The sequence below is a fragment of the Pelecanus crispus genome, chromosome 6 (genome assembly GCF_030463565.1).
Source record: "Pelecanus crispus isolate bPelCri1 chromosome 6, bPelCri1.pri, whole genome shotgun sequence".
Taxonomy (NCBI): Eukaryota; Metazoa; Chordata; class Aves; order Pelecaniformes; family Pelecanidae; genus Pelecanus; species Pelecanus crispus.
In genome coordinates this window covers 6,417,122-6,438,572 of record NC_134648.1, presented here as the reverse complement: position 1 = coordinate 6,438,572, position 21,451 = coordinate 6,417,122, and the positions used below count along the sequence as shown (strand labels likewise).

At 41.5% G+C, this 21,451-nt stretch overlaps 1 protein-coding gene across 2 annotated transcripts in view; it reads right to left on the bottom strand.

Moving 5' to 3' along the window:
- Window positions 1-10,808, bottom strand: part of GAS2 (growth arrest specific 2) — an 86,296-nt gene extending 75,488 nt beyond the window's left edge. For both annotated transcript variants that reach the window (XM_075713111.1, XM_075713112.1), the window contains exons 1-2: window positions 10,667-10,808; window positions 2,436-2,560 (exon numbers count right to left, since the gene is read on the bottom strand). In XM_075713111.1, the coding sequence (XP_075569226.1) occupies window positions 2,436-2,560; window positions 10,667-10,808 (267 nt within the window). The remainder of the gene's footprint in view (window positions 1-2,435; window positions 2,561-10,666) is intronic.
- Window positions 10,809-21,451: the final 10,643 nt, after the last annotated feature.

The following is a 21,451-nucleotide window of genomic DNA, read 5'->3' as shown; positions in this document are numbered from 1 at the left end:
CACCGGGGCACCTGGGTGAAAGACCATAATGTTTCTGTTTTCCTGTGCACAGAGAAATGGCCAAATGGCTTCAGAATTCCACATATATTATTAACAGACTGCACAATAATGATTCAGGGGAGGATTGTGGAATTCTTACTATGCTAAATTTCATACAGAATAATCTTCTTATAAATTTCCTTGGCACAAGTCAGATTTTCCAATGTGTGGACTAGTCCTGCTGCCTAGGACTGCTACACAGGGAATTAAAATCTGAAAGGATGAATAGCTCCCTAATAGTCTACAATGACACAAATCTATTGCTCTGCCATTTCTTTGAATTCTTACTATGCTAACTATGAAATAATATACATTGAGAAAATAGCAGTGGAGCAGAATTTTTTCCCTTTAATTGCATAGCCTGTTATACCAGTTTGACAAAGAAAAGACCAACAAATCTAAGTAATTACAACATATGGGATTACAAATGTCTAATTGGCTTCTAATGTAACTTGGGCTGAAAAAAAAAAAGGGGGATCAGCTAATTGAAGTAAGGAAGGCCATATTCTCAGCTGAGGAAGTTAATACAAGAAAAGAGCTCTACCTCTTTTCAGTGGCAAAACACAGATGTACCAAACATTGGTACATTTCTGGGTTATCTTTCCAAATGGTAGCTCTCTCCAAATGAGCCACCACCAGATAAAAGTCTGATGAGTTAAAAAAAAAATGCCAGCCCCCACAAAACAACCAAACCCCCAAAAAGCAGTAGTTCGATACCTAACAAAAACATATTGTCTGAATTTCTGAATATTCACTAGAACTATGTAGTAGAATTTATGACTATTATTTTTTCTGAGTATTTTATATTAAATAGACCTGGCTTTCTGAGATGTCAGTCTGTAAAAAAATGCTTTACACTTTGGGATTGAATTGATTTTCTAGTACGCCAGCTGGGCAAGATATGAAAACGGAACGTGTTAGAACTATGTAGCCAAGTTTACCTTCTGGGTATTCAGGGAAGCTTTTAGTAGTTTTTGTCAATAATGGTACCTTTTGTTTGTTTGTTTGTTAAGGGAAAAAACCAAATCACGAAGTAACCCTTCTTTCTGCCTAGCTAGTTCCTAGGCTCAGTCGAAAAGACTGCTGTAAGTGTTTTGTCAACTTGGGAGCTGCCATGACACTAACAGGCTATCACTTAGGCGAAGACAAGCTGGACCATATTATAAAGAGGGACTCAGAAGTCATCCAGTACTTCTACTAACCAAACCCTGATCATAATTTGAAATATGAAATATGAGTTCCAGCTGTCTTTTCCTCCTTTGTGGAAGAAGGCTTCCTTCCTTCTCTACTTCTTATCTTTCTTCCCAGCTATCTCTTCCTTTTTCTTTTAAAAACCAAAAACAACAACAAAAAAAAACCCCAAACCCAAAGCAAGCAAACAACACTCCCCTGCACCCCCTCCAACCCACAGAAGGTTAAAAATAATTAAATAAACGAAGCCTGTCTTAGTCCAGACAATTTCTTCTGCAACAACAGTTAGGAGCCTGGAACCAAGAAAAACAACTTATGCAGCTGCAGTTGACACAAGGCTGTCAGTTCTCAGAGCTGCTGATAAAATTTATGCTGTGCCCTAATTTCTGGTACAGACTAGTTATGAAAACATCAAGAATAGAAGATGCATTACGTGATTTCTGCTCTTGGGCTCTTTTTTACCTGCTGTGTATTTGCCTGTTTCATCTTTCAATGAAGATGTATCCGAATTCAACATAGAAAATAAAAACAGTTTCACAGTAAATGCATTAATGTATAGGTCAACCATTTAATTTAACTTCTGCCAAAAAGAAACTTGCTGCACTCTTTAATTTCTCCCAATAAGATTGTCCCAAGAAAATCATTTAAATTCAAGGGAGGTTGCAGCCCAGCAAGATCTTAACCTGATCTTTGCAAAGCTCTTCAGTATCTTCTGAAGGTTCACATTTTCCACATCATCCCTGCAACTCTTTACTAAACCCCTTCAAGTACACCAACAGGATCTTTAAACTCAAGGCACCGAAACTAACTATAGAATTTTATTATTAGCCTCCCTAGAGCTGTTTATGGAGGAAAAGGCACCTCCCACAGCTACCTAATATTTCCCTTGCAAATAAATACAAGGATCACGTTTTCTCTATTAGCTACCACATCGCACTGCTAGATCTTATTCTATGTCTTATCCGCCACATGTTACAAGTCATTTTTTGAGTAACTTCCTCTCATAGTTACTTTAATAATTACCCAAGAAGTATTAATTCCCCTGATTTTATATTGTAATTTTTCTACATGGAGCAATTGCCTCTCTGCTTATTTGCAGAGCCTTCACAAATTAAATCTCTTAACTGTGCAAAAAAGTTCAGTACCAAAACAGTCAGATACCTCAGATACTGATAATACATGCTAGAACATTTACCAACACTTACTTTGCCAGGCTTGTTTGCATCAAAGCTGTTTTCTTTAAATTTCTCCTGCAGGGTCTCAGCTAACCGACAAAGCAAGGCACCATTATCCAATTTCTCCATAAAGGTTTCTGCTGTTATTTCTCTACCTGAACAGCAAACAGAAAGTTAACATGGCAGAAACTGTGCAATAGCATAGACTGCATTTGTTGAAAAAGAGAAATCAATAGAAATCTTGACATTGATTTGAAATACGCTTTAACTGAATAACTTCCATTACTTTGAATATTTAGTGAATAACCTCACTACTACTTTACTGGTAGACATACAGCAAATTATTCAAAAATAACATGCTTCCTTTGGGAAGGCATGTGGTATTTGAAAAATAATCCTAGCGCATCTGACTCCCCATATCTCATTTTACTTATGACATTCCAGTGCTTTTAACATGGTGTTTTAAAAGACAGAGTAGAGCAGGTAAATGGTTTACACCAGCATGTGTGGGTAGCTATAGTGTAAGAGTTGCTAACACTACTGCAGCTTATTTTGTAACAGAAGTAGAAAACCATGTCAAGAAGGGAAGGACTGCATGTTTTTAAAAAGACTTTAAGACTTGATCCTGCAAGAAGCTGACGAAATACTGCAGTGATTGAAATGCTCCTTTGAAAGAGCTTTTTCAGAAGTAAAGTTAGGTTCGTTAGAAAAGAGGGAGAGAGTGAAATTCCACGTTATGTATCTACTTGCCACACAGATTAAAATTTTCACCCAAAAAACAAAGCCAAAACAGTCTGATTTCAAAATATATCAATTATTATCATGCTAGATGATGCTGTACTTCAGCTGCCACAGATCATCCTCCCTGGCTATGGCAGACCAGACAACCTTCCTTCCACTACACCGTAATGACATCCTCCTGGCACAGGACCTCACAAGAGTCCCACGACAAGATGTGCATTCTGACCAGGCTGGACAGGCCACATGAGAAGGGAATCATTTACCACCCTAAACTAAACTTCCAGCATCTTAACATCATTTCCAGGTAAAAATATTCCTATTTGTTATTGAAGGTTTTCAATTTTCACATTTCTACTGGAAAATCTGCCTTTTCTTTGGACACTTTTTTGACCAGCAGCTGAGTTTTTCAGCCCTCTTAACTTCTGCTAATATCAAGAGAGCATCAACAACTGATTCTTGCTCTTCCTATTAAGACAGGATTTATTTATTTTTGGTGATATTTACATATGTAATTTGGGAACAGGAATAACACTATCAACTCATTTTTCATAGGCTCTTACACAGCAATCATCAGTAAAAATAGTCTACCCTACCAAAAAAAAAAAAAAAAATTTAAAAATCTGAAGTGTGAGTGGTTCTTCATCCCATCCAGATCCACTCCTGCTACTCAAAAAAACAGCTTCTTTGCAAGCAGGACAAGAATTCTGCCCACTGATGGTCGGGGCTTTTTTGCCACAGATTTTTGACCAACAAGCAGCTGCCTGACTAAACCAGGGTTTTTGTGTTTTTCTAGTCAGCTTGAGGAAATTTATTTTTGCATGAGATGTCTGGAAACTGAAAACATTTATCTGTTTAGAACAGGTTCACAACATTTTTCTCTCAAGAAAACCTAGGAAAACTAGATTTAGAAAAAAGAAGTAAAGCTTTTCTATACCTTTTCACTCAGAAGAGAGGGGAAAACTAACATTCAAAAGTAACAAAAATGAAGTAGACAATAAAAAATTAATATTGGACTTCTGCAATATATTGCTAGTACATTGTAACCTGACAGTCAATGTCACTTATAACACTGAATGTAGCAGTATTATAAAGCAATATTATTACAAAAACGATAAACTAAAGTTCATTTCTCTAGGCCCTTGCCTGAAAACTGTTAGATACTTCAGCATCCTTTGGGCAAAAAATTGTGAGTTTTTCCAGTTTGGTCAGTCAAAATCAAAGATTAAGATAAAGATCTTTGCAGCAAATTGTCTTCAGATATAACAGTAGACTTTTTTTTTTTCTGGTTGAAGTTAAACTTGTTTTTTCTAACACATTTCTACTTCAGAAATATCTGTTTTAATGTGAAGGCTTTTTCCCCCTTTTTATTCCCCCTTAATTCTCTCTGCCATATAGCCCACTTCATAGCTGCTGTATACTTAAATGACTTCTCCAGGCAAAAGAGCAGTAGCAGCACTACAGACATTCAGTGGTAGCTCGTGCATAACTGACAATATTTTAGCGGTGCCTCCAGCTCAGCTGAAGCCAGGACTGAAACTATAATAGCCCACAGATATAAAAATTGAACATCTCAGCACCTCAAAAGACTTCATCACCATTCTAGCCTACATATGTTCCCATCTTCCCCATCAGCTTTTTTGGCAAAAGGTATAAAGCCATCAGAAAGCCAAATTTGAAAAATGACTACGTTATGGGAACTGCTTTATTTTTAATAGAGTATTGCATTTTAGAATAGACTCATTTACTTCTAAAAAGGGTATTTCAAATATTTTCAATATTTCAAATGTTCACATTCTACATATCTATACTGCCCTATGATTTATAGATTTATTGTTTCACTGGTCAAGCATTAAAAAAACCTAAAACCTATTTAGAGGTATTTTCTCTTTACACAGACATGGAAAATTCTTCTATCTTCTTCTGCTATTTCACAATACATTTATATTATTTTAAATGCTGAATTGCATTAGCAGTTTGGTCACTACATATTCTACACTAAGCCAGAGTATTTTAGTTCTGTTCCCTTTTATGAAAGCTGAAAGAATGAGTTTTGCATTGAACATCTGTATCCAATGAAAAATATATTAGGTGTCAGCTTTCAATTCACTGTATTTTATGGCTCCAAAAGGTGGCATTTCTTTGCTAAAACAGACACTCTGACATATTTAACAGTTGAAATGTATTGATTCAAATGAGAGTAATGTTCATAGCCCGAGGAAAAAAATGGCTCTGTATATTTGTATGGAAAAAACATTAAACTCCATTAAAAATGTATAACTCCCCCTATAATTACAAGAAAGCAGTTGCAATGTTTTTATAGAATGGTAATAACATTAAGCATAATAAAAAAAACAACACTAAAAGTATGACCAAAAAAACCCCAGGAATATGAAGGCTTTCTCAAACCTCACAAGCATTGCTTACCCTCTCTTTTACCGCAACCACCAGATGCCCTTTAAAAAGACAAACTGTTACACCTGAACACCTACCACTTGGAAACTGTGGGCAGCTATCTAGAAGGCCACCCAGTCCTGGGGGTCCTAATGCAACCAGACTGGGAGGTCTGTGAAAGAATAACTAAAAAGAGCCCATGCCCAGAGTGGTTGCCCAGGAGGCCAAAGACGAAGCATTCCCTAGGGCCGTCTCAGACCACCAGGGCCTTCAGAAGGCACTGGAGGGACCAGTGGAGGGACTCAAAGGCTAAAACAAAGTACCAAAAGCTAGTTGGTTGCTCTATTATTGCACCGAGTTCTCCTACACTTAGCTTAATAACCACAGTGCAAGACACCGAGTCCAGCCTCACAACTAGCCAATCGACTATTTTAATTGCACGCTTCAGTGGTAACCCAAAACTATGAGTTTACAAATAGAAACACTTCACTCGGGTGAATCCCTGAAACACGTCACTAGAAAGATGAGCTACAACACTGAGGCACCAGTGGAACAACTCCTCCTGACCCTCTCAAATTGTGTGGCATTTGAACCCAAGATAACAAAACACAATAAAATTAAAGAAAACAAAGGCCAATGATCTTATGCACATGCAAAACTCGTTCTTTTCTGACAAGGCTACTCTGTTTCCTACGACAGCTGACAGCAAGAGAAACAGTTTTGATAGCATTGAGACACTATCACTTACTTGAAATCAGACATATAAACAATCCCAAAGGCATGTTGTTATTAAAAATAATTATAAAGCCACTCAACTAAATAAAAAACTGCATCAGTGCCAGCAGAATTACTAGAAGTACCAGTATCATGAATGTCTTGATATTCAGGTATTTAAAATCTGCATTTTCCACTGGCTTGAGCTGAACACACCGGTGTTGAAAATAAAGGTACTGCTACAGAATCCTCTTAGACAACTAGGTGAGCAAGAACACCAAGCTGAAGCAGGTTTTGCTTTAATTCAGAATCAAAGACAGACAGTTTTTTCTTGCAGAAGACTTCCCACCCATCATTCCCCAAACTTTACGCTTCCTTCAACACACCTTTAAATTCCACACTTGGTCTTCAACTCAATGCCTCTCCTAACATCCTTACCTCTCTGTTCCTTTTCTCCAAGCCTACATCACTTTTGCATCCAAGCAACTTTAACATGCGTCACACAACATTCAATGTTTACATGTCCAATTCCTCAGCATCTTGCATTCTCCAGCTCCTTTCCTATGAGCTGCTGTTAGGAAGAGGCCTCAGCACTGAAACCGTGGAGCCCAGACGTGTACCCAGGCACATCTTACAGGTCTGTTCTCTGGTCCAGTGTGCGAAATGAAGCTAGATGGAATAAGCTACAATATCATAACCCTCTGCAGATGGCAAATGGGCTCCAGGAATGGGGAAAAAAGATCAGAGCTCTACACAATAGCCAAAGGGGAAGAGAGGTACATCCCTCTGTACCTGTCCTAAACTACAGACTGGTGATGAGGCCCACTCCTCCTGATGTCAATCCTTTCGCCTCTGCAGACACACAAGAGAAAACAAGACAGTGCTGGAGAGTACAGCAGACAAGCAAACACGATTTGCTTTCAAATTGCCACTTTGCTAGAAGATTACTATGGCCCAGCTGTGCTAACCCATGTGAAGCTTGCTCAAGGTGGAACAGAAGTTTTCAGTATCCATGAGAGCATTCTACTGAAATAAGTATATACACATTCTACCAAATTTGGAGTGTGGCGGCAGTGAAAGCATTGCTGAGTGCTTCACTGGCTCTATACATAATAAAAACCAGGCTGAGAGATGATCATGATTTGCAAGACAGTTGGGTCAACACATCTCCTTAACTTTGCCACTGCAAGGATCATTCGACCGAGCCATCAGAGCTCAGTAGAGGGAAGTGATTGTAAGAGACACAACATCCATAGCTCCAATCTTCCTCTCCAGCATGCAAACCCCAACCCCCGCAATGCTGACATGTCCAACTTTGAGAATGCTATAATGTACAATATTGTATGAGTCAATCCCATCTGACACATCGATTTAATTGGTGATGTCCTTTTTCCAGCCCCCAGAATACAGGCAGCCAATATCTATTTAGCAATGGAGCTGTAATGACAAACCGTCCTCTCGGAAGTTCCAAGTTTCTCTGACACAGTTCCAAAAATAATTAGCAAAATGCGTACAAAAGTACTAGTGATTACTAAAAAAACCACAACAAAGTCCATGCTAAATTAGAATAAAATGTCCAAAGTCTCAGGGTTAAAAATTCTTACAGTGTTACTTTCCAGCTGTACCACGTATCTCAGTATTCCAATTCATCACTCGGTAAGGTCAAATTCTAGCTATGCCTGATTTCCATCTAATATCAAAACTCTTCATTCATGTTATAAAGTGCAATGTCCTTCTAATGTTTTCCAGTTTATAATTTCGAACCCACACCAGGCTTTGCTGCTGCAAAACTGTCACCATTTTAACTTCCAGTAACACTGTGTAGGGCATATTTGCCCCTCCACAAAAATTTCCAAAAACACCAGGAGTTGATCAAACTACCTCAAAGAGGTTCAGCCCTATTCTTGCCTAAAATACTATCAACTTGTTTAAATCTGCATTTATTTGAAAAGATTACGTGTCCTTGTTGAGTCATCATACAAATGAACAAACAAAATACAAATGAAACAAAACAAGAACCAACATGGCAAAAATTAATTGAAGGGCATATTAATTTTCTTTATAAATTGAGAAATCCTATTGCATTAGAACTGGCATAAAGACACAATGAGGCTACACAAGTTACAGTACAGAGCAAACCAGGGTGAGGATACACAGAATATTATCTGCTCTGTGTTATCTGCACATCCACGCACATGAAAATCCCCTGACCATTCATGCAAAAGTACATTATTTCTCCCATGGAGGGAAAAAACCCCACAACAAAACAAACAAACAAACAAAAGAGCCTTGCATATCCTTTTATCCTTTTGGATGCTGAAAAGTGAGAGAGTACAAACAGGTTTGTACAACAAGGCAACGGCATGCTATAAATTCATACCTATTTTATCTTACAGCAACGTGCTCACGTGTCCCTCCTCTCATTAAAGTTAACCTAAATGATGCAGTAATTAAACCTAATTTGAATTCTGAGTTAATATATTTATATTAATAACTTTAATTCAGTTACACTTAATTTATTTTGAATATGAATTTTACCTTAATTGAATTATTAATTTGAATAACAATGTCTACACAGGAATTCAAAGCAGTTTAACAAATTGCTGTAATTTTAGTTCTTCAGGACAAACTCTGAGAAAAGTAGAGCTTGGTGTGAGAAGGTGTGAGGGAACGAATTAAGCAAATGAACTGTGTATGCTGCTTAATTAAAAGTAGGTTGCGCCCATTTAGTTCTGCAGTGCAGAACTTGGTGTCCATATGAAAAATCAGATTTTTAATTATAGTTGGCATTTCAGAACCTCCTGCTGGTTGCTACTTTCTTGCTAAAAAAGTGACCTCATTCCTAAACTTGTCACTGTGAGAACTCTGTTATGAACTGCAAACAAGCTTCTATTTGTTTTAGAGTGGCTCACTACAATGTCATTGTTTAAAACATTTAAACAATATATTAAATCCTTAATGGAATGTGCTGCTTTTGATTCAAAAAACAGTCTTCTGGATTGCTGTCTTGTGGTAATTGGAATGAAAAGTCGGGATTTCTGGATTTTGTTCTGGTACTGCCTAGACAATTTTATATTCAAAACTCATTAATTTAAATGGAAGTACCACACAAAGATGTAATTTAAAACAAGTGCCACTTTTGCAGTTGCAGATTCATAACTATTCCAACTCCAAAATGGGTATCGCCTACCTGCAAAATACTATGTTCTTGCATTCTACTGACACTGTACTTATTGACTGCACCTCCCCTAACAGTGATACTTTTGCTCCTCTTAAAAAAAAAAAAAATACAGCAACATAGAACGTGCTGATGAAAGGCACTAGATATACTCTATTATTGTACGATATCACTGAGATGGTTCAGCTACAGCATTTGCCAAGACAAGACACTGCCTATGTCTCACCAAAACAGACTTCCAGGAAAAACAGAACCCCCAAAACCACACACACCAAATTTAAAAATGCTCATCCAAATTTTCCTCCAAAATAACATCAACAAGAGTTTCATGTAAACATCACCTCCTCTGAAATATTTTCTCTTTGTTTAATGAGAGGAACTGCTGGCACGCTTCCCTTCGGATGAGGTATTGTGCAAGCCATGTATTTCTTTGGTAGAATCCTTTGGACTTACAGAGATCACACAAAAGCCATTTTCCCCTGAATGTTCTCAACAAACAACATACTATTTCCTGGCTCATAGTTTCTAAATTCCACCTTCTTGAATGAGTCGTATATCCCAAAGAACTGTCTCTCTTCTTCCTGCCAGGGACATACTCTCATTCGCTCCTCTTCACGTGTACCTGATTTTTTTCTTGGCTTTTGATTTGCATCCTCTTTCGTCAACATGTTTTGGCTTCACACACCAAGACATACAGCTGCCATCAGTAAATCCCCAGGTCCCAGCTGCAGCCACTAGGTCAGACCCCTCTATGCACAAGCTTCCACAAGTCCTAGCATGCATTGCCTTGGGTGGCAATTATCAATCACTAGACTGCTTGGTCAGCAAAGAACTATTTAATGGCTCCATGTTCAAGACAGACAGTACACTGATACTCTTTAGGAGGCCTACCAATAAAATGGAAGACAGAGTTGATGGCATTAATTAGCACCATTCAGCTTAATGGTATTAATACAGAAAACACATGCAAAAGAACATTTAAAAGGACATTTCAGGGAAAATAAACATGAAATGAATAATAAAGTTCAATTATGCTACTCACAGAAACACTGTGGAGGCAAATTACTTATTAGCTTTTCTGACCTCGCCAAAAGCAGCACTATGTGGAGGTAGCTACCTAATCATAACTACCTTTATTTTTGAAACACAAAGAAGTCTGAAGGACTGAATTCCCAGCTAACAGTGTATAGAGTTCTCCTACTGCCCAGTATCTGCTTTCCATCTTACTGTATCTTACCCAGTAGGTTTGTGAGCCACAGGGCCAAATCCTCTTTCATCGGCAACAAGTTGGCCTCATGTCTACTTGCAAGCCACTGACTGTACTGATGCATATCAGAGAGGCCAGGCCCACGTGCCTTCGGGCTCAGAGCAGTGCACATTGCTTATCCGCTTGTTGTACCTGTCTTAATATATATAAAAAAAAAGGGGGAAAAAAAAAAAGAAAAAAATAAGTACTTCGTTACACCAAATAAAGTTTCACGGGTTCTAGTTTTAGAATTGTAGAAGATAACAACAGTAACTATGATTCTAAGAAATCAGATGTCAGACAAACAGATGTGACTCTAATACATGAACACAACATAGATGACTGAAGTTTTGTTTTCTTACTGGATCACATTTCAAGTGATTAAGCCACACAGATAAGCGTCAACTTCATTTGTACTCACCAAGCTACACATGTTGCCAACACATAACCAAATATTCTGCAAGGAATGATTAAAATCAAATCAAAATAAACATTTTACACAAAGCTAACAGCTTACTACAGTGCCTGATCCAATATCCATTCAAAATAAATGGAAAACTTCAGAGATTTTTGGATCAGGCCCAAGAAAAACACAGGAACGACTGAGTTATGCTACTACAGCAAACTTACTAACAATTAACAAATGCAGTTACCAAATGGAATCAGTCTATTCTACAGCTTTAGAATAAATAAAAAGACCACACTAAATGTATTTACTGAATAGCATTATTTCTTCAGAAAGCAGCACAACATCTAGTGGTGGTAATCCACACTTCCCACTTCCACCTTTTAAGAGAACTACTCCTCTGCTTCAGTGACGACTTACTGAAACTTTAGTTTCAGGTAAGACAATACGTCATGTGTTAAGTATTAGTTAAGTGTTCCGAGTCTTGCAGCAGCCAGAGACGTTAGGCCCACTGGACCCATATCTCTGCTCCTGAAGGACTAATTCCCCCACCTGTGGCAGAAGTGCGCTAAGGAAAGGAGGTTATTGTTCTCTCTGAAAAGAAACTCAGACCTGGACCCTAATCCTTGCAGCACTGAGCTGAGATACTTTCTTGCCTGGTAGGCTGTAGCCTGCTGAAAGCCCAGTCACACCGACTAGCAGGCACGAGGTCTTACGGAGGTGGCACCAGCGAGACATGAAGTGGGGTGGGAGGTCCGCAAGGAATAGGTCTTTGCCTGTTGTCAACCGGCTGACCCACGCCAACCATGGTTACACAGGTCAACTGGCCTCAGCTTATGACACACTGCAAACACCGTTTCCTTCTGTCCTTTGCATACCTTTCAAGCCAGGTAAGAGGTAACAGTGACTTTAAAAACAACACCAGAAAAGAACAATTTGTTATACTATTCCATTGTGGCCCGGAATACCAAGAATGCTGAAAATTATTCCTTTGCCAAAAAGCAGCAAATGTTTACTGAATGTAAAAAGGAATTGCCTTTCCATAAAATTGTGCTGTAACCGACATTTCCAAATACATGAAATGCTATTTGGGATATTTTAATGCTTACGTTAAAATACTCTAGCATTTTTTAACCATACCCTGGGTAACTAAACTCCTTGTTCGCAAAAACATCTGCTTAGGCTTTTCTTGAGAGTACTTCACCCCAAATTCTCAAGTTTGGCTTGCCCTTGAGATAGGCAGAGCTTTCACTACAAATCTAATTCTTACTGAAATTAGACAATATTCTCAGTTGGGAAAGGGGGAAAATAGAGATTAAAAAGACTTTATTCCTTTGTATAAATACACAGTTCTGAATTATCAGTAGATTTTACATTTTTCTAACAAAAAAAAATCCTTATGTATCAACGTCCCTTTGAAAACAGCAGTTTAAGGCAGACTAAAGTATGTAATTTAAGCACAGTGCTGTTCTGAAAACTAACTTTGTAACAATGTCAGCTTGGATTTATGGTTTCCTGGTTGATTAAATCCAAATTGTACCTGTTCACTTGGGGTGGGGTGCAAGGGAGTGGAGGGAGAAGAATTAGGTTGTTAGCTCTGCAAAAATCAATCTGGAATGTCACTCTCAAAATAGATTCCTTCAGACTAGATGATACGAACAGCTAAGGAATTACGATGACAGTGTATTTAAAGTTGCTCTAAGTCACTCAGAATCACACAATTTAGTGCTTCAAATCACTGCTTCATTTTGGACAGAAACAGAGGCAAGATGGATAATTGACACCACCTTGTCTTCAAAGATTATATGGGAAAAATCAAGTATAAATGCCTCTGTCATATAATTTCTTTCCAGAAAATAAAGCCTTAAAATATTTTTTGACTGATCTCTGGAGTCTATATACTCCATTGATATGGTGAGAACCAGAATTGAAACTAGTTTATTCTCTTGAATGACCTCTGAAATGTTATCAGTAAAAAGTAATAAAAAAAATTTCTCATTCCTGAATGTTCACTTCATATACAATACACAAATAAAGTGAAGTAAAAATACATCATTTTTTGGCATCAATTTTTCAGTTTATAATAAAACACCTATGTATCTAAATATTTAGGAAACAAAATCCTGCAATTTTGACATACAGACTGGAAAATTATACCTGAAAAAAGAAGCACCATTGTACTAAAGGAACCAGTTAGACAGTGCACCTCTGCACTGGAAATAAGTTCACAGTTCACACATGCTTTGAGGAAGGGCTTAGACTAGCTGACCCCTGGAGGTCCCTTCCAGCCTAAATTATTCTGCAATTTTTTATTTCAAGGATGCACACAGAAATACTCCTCATGAGACCCCAAGCAGCGTCTGCCCTGCTAGTAGTTAACACAAGGCACACACACTGAGCTGGGTTGTGTTAAGAGGAAAACTACACAGACAACGTCCTTTTCTTTCACCTCACAAAAGGTCCACCTACCTTATCACTTCCAAGACCACGTATATGAAGTGCTCTGCGAAGCCTGGAGCTAATTAGGAACGAAGAGCATTATAATATGCCTGACAGCCAGCCAGATACGATACAGGCTGCTGCCACTGGTGGGGCTGAAGTAATTCTAAGGTCTGAAAGTTGCATTTCTTTAAGACTAGAGAAAAGAGAGGGAAGGCTTCTGGAGCAGCTACATGGAGGCAGTTTGGGTTTCCCCATCAGTCTGTGAAATGAGCACTGCAGCCTGTTTACGCTTCAGGCTGATCTCTGTGGAGACACAGAGCAGAGCATTCAGGGATTTGAGATGTTACTTCAGTTTGTCTCTGAAATACAGGGCTGTCTTTAAATATATTTCATACTGACCTACCTCTTGTTTCATAGAACTCAGCAACCAGGCTGTGTAAAGGTCTCAAGGAACTTTTGAGACTCACTGAAGGAAGAAAAGTGGGAGAAAAAAGAGCTCTGATTTCAGAGGATGCATGGGTGCTTCAGTTTTGTAGTAACTGTGGTAGTAAGAAGAGAGAAGATCCAGAGACAAGAAGGGTATTCTGAGTTTAAGGTAGCTTTAATAGGACACAAGTTCTCAGAATGGGAAACTAGAAAGATGAGGAAAGACAGACAGACAGGTGACAAAAACCTCTAGAAGCTGAAAATGATTCAGGCATCCCTATACCGAGACTAGGTCTGCTTGAAATAGTAGCCCTGAATGAGTAACAATGTATGGGTCAATTTGTGAAGCAAACATACAAAGTGAGGACTGCGGAATGAGACAGTTAGTACTGGTGAAGAGTCTCCACTGAGAAGATCCCTGAAGAATCACAGATAAATCACATACAATCCAACCTTACCTCCATGTAAGTTTTCTTTCATTTCTGAAAGAAATTAATTTTCCCCTTCCCTGCTACTTCTCTGAAAACCTGCCCTATACTTCAGTAAAATACTTTCTTGTTAAAATCAAAGCAACAAAATTCCTACCTTGGATTTTCAAAATTAAAAAAAGAAAAAAAAAAAAAAAATCTGCCTTCAAGGAGCAGAGTGCAATTTGTTACCTGTAGCTCCCATCACAAATTCTACAAGTCGTATTGAGGGTCAGTTATCAAACTGCAACCATCAGAAGCTATCAAACTCTTCATTATCCTTTATGCAAACACTGACCGCTACTGAACTTCAAAGTTTAACTTGCGCCTCCACGATACTTCAGTGCTGAAGTACCTAAGCTTCATTAAAATGTTCACCTACTTCATTGATTGTAATAGGCTGCACATTAACTACTAAAACTTCTAGTTTAGTCAAACTAGTTTAAAAAAAAAACTTCTAGTTTAGGCAAAACATACTAGCTGGGATCTGTGAAGAAGCTGAACTGAGTCAGTTGGGTGAACGTGACAGCAGTTGGGTCCTGAGCTCCTTCAAGACCCCTTTGAAGATTCTACCTGTGGTCAAGACCAGGGTCTTGATTCTTTGCTCAGATACCATCAACTCACCTCCTTAAAATGTCTTAACATATTTTTTTTCTGGTGAGCTGGAGAAAAGTTTATTGGCAATTTAGCAGTGAGGAATTTGGTCAGAAAAATGGACTAACTTGCCACAGAGGTAGACAGTAGCATTCAAGGGTACATCACCACAGCTGAGGCAAGCCTCTTTGGCTCCAACAACTATTTCATCCTTTCCTTTTGGCAGGCATAAGGTATGAGCAAAGTAGCCAAAAAATACTGGTTTTCCTAATCTCACTACTTTCTAACAGCAACATCAAATCATCATATATAAAGCTCTTTAAAACAAGCCAACACAAACATGTGAATAAACTGTTGAAGCTGACATGAGATATGCACAAGCATTTTCAAAACTTACCTCTAAATGTTTTGTTCCTCAAAAAGCTACTTCTTCCCCCTACTCTTCTGAAGGCAGACAAGGAAAGGTCTTTAACTACTTTTCATTCTGTTTTGTTACAGGTCATATTTATGCAGCACAGCCCTCTTTTCCACCTCTCTCAATATGAAGACGACATCTCAGATTCTTAGAGTTATTGTCTAGCTGAAGAATTCACTGTGGATAGTTTACAGTACACCTAGTGACATGTAACAGATTCAACACACTAAAAGGTTATATTTCTCTCTGCTTGCTTCTACCAAACAGTGAAGTTTTTATTTTCCTTTACAGTAGTACATTTAGTCTTCTGTGTATTGTAGCTCACTGCTTGTATTTACCCAGCAGTGTAACTTACACTATCTGCTGATTGTTGTCAGTGATCATCAGGGGAAGGCAATGAGAATCAAACAAGTAATCTTCTGTAATTCCACTGGCTTTTGTTGGGGTTAACTGGTAGAACAAAAGGATTCAAGAATGATACACTCTGTACTCAAAACACACAGGAGGAAAAGACACTTTAATCCAGAAAGTAAAACTGGCTGCACAATTAGGCACTCACAGTTGCAGATCCCTGGAATCAATTCCATTTCCTATTCCAACCAGCTTCCTTACCTGCAAAATTGTGGTAATAGTACTCTTCAACCAAAATCAAGTATAATCAGGAGGAAAGAGTTTATTCTAGATAGTATGTGTATAAAAGTGTGTGTGTATGCATAGATATACCTACACAGAAAATAGACATGCTCCGCCCTGTGAGTTAATCATACAAACCAGTAAGTTTTAACTCCCAATTACCCATGCAGTTCCAGCATATATACATAACAGCTTATACTGAGTAGCTGCTGGCTACGCAGTACTCTCTGTATTACGAGAGTTTCATTGTCGCTTCAGCCTTATTCTTAATTACAACATGTGCATTAGTTTTCAAACAAAAGGAGGCTTGAACCACTCCTTTTAACTTGCTCCTAGATGCAATCCTTCCAGGTCAGGGATGAAGAAGTCCTGCTGAGTCACTTGCTCTTTACGACTTGGTTTAAGAATTAGCATAGAAATTAAGTATCCAGCAAAACAAGCGTTTTTCTTTGTATTTGTATTCAATTAAAAAAGAATAAAAAGTTACCAAACGTGCCTACGGAGGTAGAAAAAAACCCCATAAAGCAAATACAGAACTGTGTTCAGAGATCAATCAAAACATCTCTGACGCAAAGGTCCTACACGATGTCCCCTTTGCACCACACCAGTTTGACTGTGACACTGGGCAACAGACATCAGTTTTGGCCCACCCAGGTCTTATCGCCTGGCAGGCAAGCTAATCGACTGGCTCTGTTCAGTTGGCAGCCAGACCAGAGTCACGCAGGACTGAAGGTCTGCACGTGTGCCAATTCAGTGGCCTAGTCGCTCTACAAAGCTGGAACAACTGGAACAGAAGATGGCACAACTCTGCCTTGCACACTGGATTCAAAGACTCTACTTCATAAAACCTTCACAGAATTAAATAGGCAGGCTTTAAGCTTGTGAAATGAGTCTCTCGTAATACGACTGAGGAAGCACATTAGCTATCAGTTGTGGAAAGAACAAAACATCATGCACGCAACTGTGCAATAGCTTTACTGTCTGTGGTAGAGAGAGCAGACAGCAACTTAGACAAGAGCAGCAATAGTTTTCTCTGAAGGAACTGGAACTTGAGCACTAGACTGCACATTGGCTTTGACAGAGGGGTATCGGCTATAACTGCAGACAATCTCCTGCTGTCTTAGAGAGAAGGTAATGCTATTGGAAAGCAGCCATCCTGGAAAGAGAGGAGACAGAGGATCAAAAGCCAGAACAGAGCTCATGAGTATCTGGCAAGGGTCTCTGCTGGATCTCCCTGCTAGTTCTAATCACCTCAAGCAGATGGAAAAGAACAGAACTTTTGAAATTTACTGGAGTTTAAGTGGACTCTGCGAAGCATTCACTTACTGTAACTGCAAGTTGGGTGCAAAAGAGGCTTAAATAAAGGACTCGATGTTCATAAACAGATTAAGTTGCAGCAACAAAATGTATGTTTGTGCGAGCAGAAGTAAGGCTGCCCGCCGTTTGGGACCCATAACTGCAGCCGCCACTTTCACATAAGCAAGTGCCCATTTTACACACATAGCATGTCCAGGCAGAAATACATTCACATTTGAAAACTGATTTCAGTTTTCCTGCCTCAGTGTTGGCATATTTTTCAGATTTAGAGAGTATATGATTAGTCCACAGACTAAAGGCTGCTCTTGTTTTTCCACCCCCTCAGTCATATACATACATATGTGTATACACACACATATATGCAGAAAGGGGCGGGGGGGGGGGGGGGGGGGGGGCGGGGAAGAAAAAAAGATATATGAATGTCTTCCTTTGAGAGCCACAGAGGTAACTAACAACTTCTGTAATTGATATTTTTACTGTCAGGAAACTGTTCCCTATGGTGAGATCTGCTAGACAGTGGAATAATTTCCCCAAGTGAAACCATGAAAGTCTACTTCAAATCCCTGAAATGGACTAAAAGAAGCAGTAGGAAAAAACCACAAAGCCCTGTCACTCACTGATAGATGTTATTCAGTCACCCTTGACCACCTGCAATTTCCAGTTTACTACAGAACAGTAATCACTCTCATTTTGCCCTTTTAGGTACATAAAAACAAACACAACCACTTTTAAAGTGATTCTGCTACTACATCACATAGCTCCTCTTCAAGAGCTATTACAGAGCTTTCCCTTCCGTAAGAAACAACAGGTCGTTCTTGTCTGCATCATCCTAAATATACATATCTGTAATCTTAGTTTCCTCACTACCATAAACAAGCAGATAAAACATAAGCTCACATATGCAGCAAGCATTTTTTTGTAAGGAAATTCAATTCTTCTAGTTATTTTATTATCCTTATAAACTATACCACAACCAATTTAGCCCAAGGTTTCTGGAGCTTTCCCAGATTAACTTGGAGCATACTGTACATGTTAGGAGCAGGGGGAGGGGCACTGGAGGGGAACCACCATCTGAAACTCATTAATCAATTAGAATTTTTAAGGGCTTACATCAAAATGTGATCTACACTGATAAAGTAAACTTTAATCACAAGAAGCCTTTGTCCTTTACATTATGATTATACGTGTTACAAATGTGTGCAGTTCTTCGAGCAGAGGGTAGAGAACCTGGCACAACAGCTCACCGATACTTTAGACCTGTAAGGCCCTTGGTCTGAGGCCAGACCAAAATGAAGTTAACCGCACACAAAAATCTGAGTTAATCATTGAAAGCCTAGACATTTTCAGGACTATGCCTAGTAGAAAAAATTCTGTTGCCTTGATAATGTCTCCTCTACCAAAAGGAAAGCAAAAAGTCCTCCTCACATAGACCAAAACAAAACGTTAGGAATGTTCAATATCTACTTGCTCATAAAATTATAACTTCTGGAAACTAAGCCCAATTCCTAACACAGTCCAAAAACTTTCAAGTTGACTTCTCTTTGCCTGGCTCTCGCTGTCTGTTTTTCTGCTTGTCTAAGCAAAATAGCCATTAAAAATTAATACAAAAGAAGTTTCAACCTCCACCAACTAGAAAAGGAAATACATATTTAAACTGACATATCACACACATTACGAGGAGCATAAGCGTGTCTCTTGCTGCAAGCCCACTATGCAGACAGTATTACAAGGCAACTCCCAATCGTCAGCTTTGCTTTTAATTACAAAATTCCATTTCCAAATCCTGTCCTGAAATTAGCGTGAAGCTTAATTGGGAGGTGTAAAGTAGAGTCAAAGAGGTACTTTGGATAGGAAGTGCGCCAATTTAAATAAGTCTGTGGGTAAACTAAATAAAGTGACCAAATGTGTTAGTAGCCTACAGTTAGTAAGAGCTGGAAACTCGAGGACAGTGCTGACTCTTCCTCACCTCACCACCTCCACCTAGGTTTGGTTTGGCTGCAGTTCCAACCAGGGTACCACGGTATAACGCCGATCAGATGGCCTGTGGTACCATATGATACGAATTTAGGAATGTCAGCTAATTTCCTATTAAGTCACAATCCACATCACAAAACCATCATAAAACCATTACGCTTGGCACAGCATCTACTCCGCAGCGAAGAAGCCATTCATAATTTAATGTACATGGAAAGCGAAGAATACTTTTTTTGTTCGGTTTTAGTTTCAAAGTAAGGTCAGAAGCGCGCTGGAAGTGCACCGGGGAGCCTGCGGTGCTTGCTCCCCGCTGCCCCAAGAGCCCCTCTGCCCCGGAGCGGAGCAGGCAGAGCCAGCGGGCCCGGCTGACACCGCCGCCGCAGGATGCTCGGGGCAGCCCCCGACCGGGGCACGGCAGCCCCCGACCGGGGCACGGCAGCCCGCGCTTCTCCCAGAAAGCGCTACCGAGGAACCGGAGCCCTCGTAAAGCCGCGCTCTGCCCTCCTGCCACTCGAACCTAGAGCCTGAAGAGGAAAGCGAGGACCTGGAAGGACGGCTTTTGGCATGAGAGGGGGCTCGCCCCGCCTGCCCTTCGGGGCGGCGGAGGGGGCCGGCCGGCAGCGCCCCGCGCAGCCGCCCCCCGCGGCCGGCGCTGCCCGCAGCCTCCGCTCCCGTCGCCACGATCGCTGCCCGCGGCCCGGCCCGGCCGCCGCCCCCCGCCTCGCCCCGGGGCCGTGCGGCGCGGCCCGAAGGATAAGGCAGAGGTTGGGGCGGGGAGGGGGGCAGCGCCCGGCGAGCGGGAGCTGCCCGAAGGACGGGCTGGAGCCGCGCACGCCGCCGCGCAGGGGAATGCCCCCCCGCCGCCGCGCTTTGCCCGCACCGCTCCGAGCGCCGGACCCCCCCCCCCGCCCCCGGCTCTCACCCGCCGCGGGGCCCGGCTCTGCGCGGCGCCGGGACGCGTTTGTCCGCCTCGGGGCCTCGCCGCAGCACGGCTGAGCTAATGGCTTTGCCATCAGCGCTGCTCCCGGGTCTGCCCCTCGGGGGCAGGACCAGGCACCCCCGCCGCGGCCCCCGGCCCTCCGCGGGGTGCCCGGGGCGGCCCGCCCGCAGCCCCCGGGCCAGCCCCGGGCGAATCGCTCCTGGATCGCCACCGCACGCCCACGCACGCTCCCACTCCGCCTCCGCGATGCTTTCAAACTCCAGGCAGCCAGAGAGCGGGAGAAAACAGGGGGAAAAAAAAAAAAAAAAAAGAACCGCAACGCCCCACAGCCAGAAAGAAGCCCCCCGGTGCCCGCAGCGCGGTGCCCGCCGCCCAGCCCTGCCGCTTCCCCGGCGGCCCCCACGGGGCACGGAAACAAAAGCACCTACGCCGAGCCCCGAGCCGCCGGGCGAGGCTCACCTTCCCGCTTCGCTCCCCGGCCCTTTTCTCTTTAAACTCGAAGGCAGCCGGCGAGACGCGCGAAACGCCCTCAATTTAAAGGAGCCCAGGCTGCGGGCTGCGCCGTGGGGCCGCCGGCGAGCCCCGCTGGGGCGGGCGGGCAGGGCTGCCGCCGCCGCCGGGGCGGGCAGGGCTCGGCCGGGGCGGGCAGGCGGGCGGGCGGGCAGGGCTCGGCCGGGGCGGGCAGGCGGGCGGGCGGGCAGGGCTCCGCCGGGGCGGGCAGGCAGGCAGGGCAGGCGGGCAGGCAGGGCAGGGCTCCCGCCGCCCGCACTCGCTGGCCTCCCGCCTCCGGCAGCCGCCGCCGCCCCCCCAAGCTGAGCTGAGCAGACCGGCAGCAGCCGCGCTGCCGCTCTTCATACTTCTGTCCGCTCCGCTCGCTGCTCTCTTTGGGAAACCTTTTTTTTTTTTTTTTTAATCCCCCTTCCCCCCCTTTTTTTTTTTTTCTTTCCGAAACCGATTTCCTCTATTTCAGCAGTCCACACAGACTGAACGGAAGTTTAATACTTACTTTTTTTCAGAGGGACGGCAAACGCAGTTCACACTGATTTACCCTTGAAATGCTGAGATATTGTATTGCAGCCCTTGGCAGCAAGTTGGTGCTTGGGTTCATTTCTCTTTTATTACTGTTACTCCCTTTCCAAGACTCTTGATTGGGGGGGGGGGG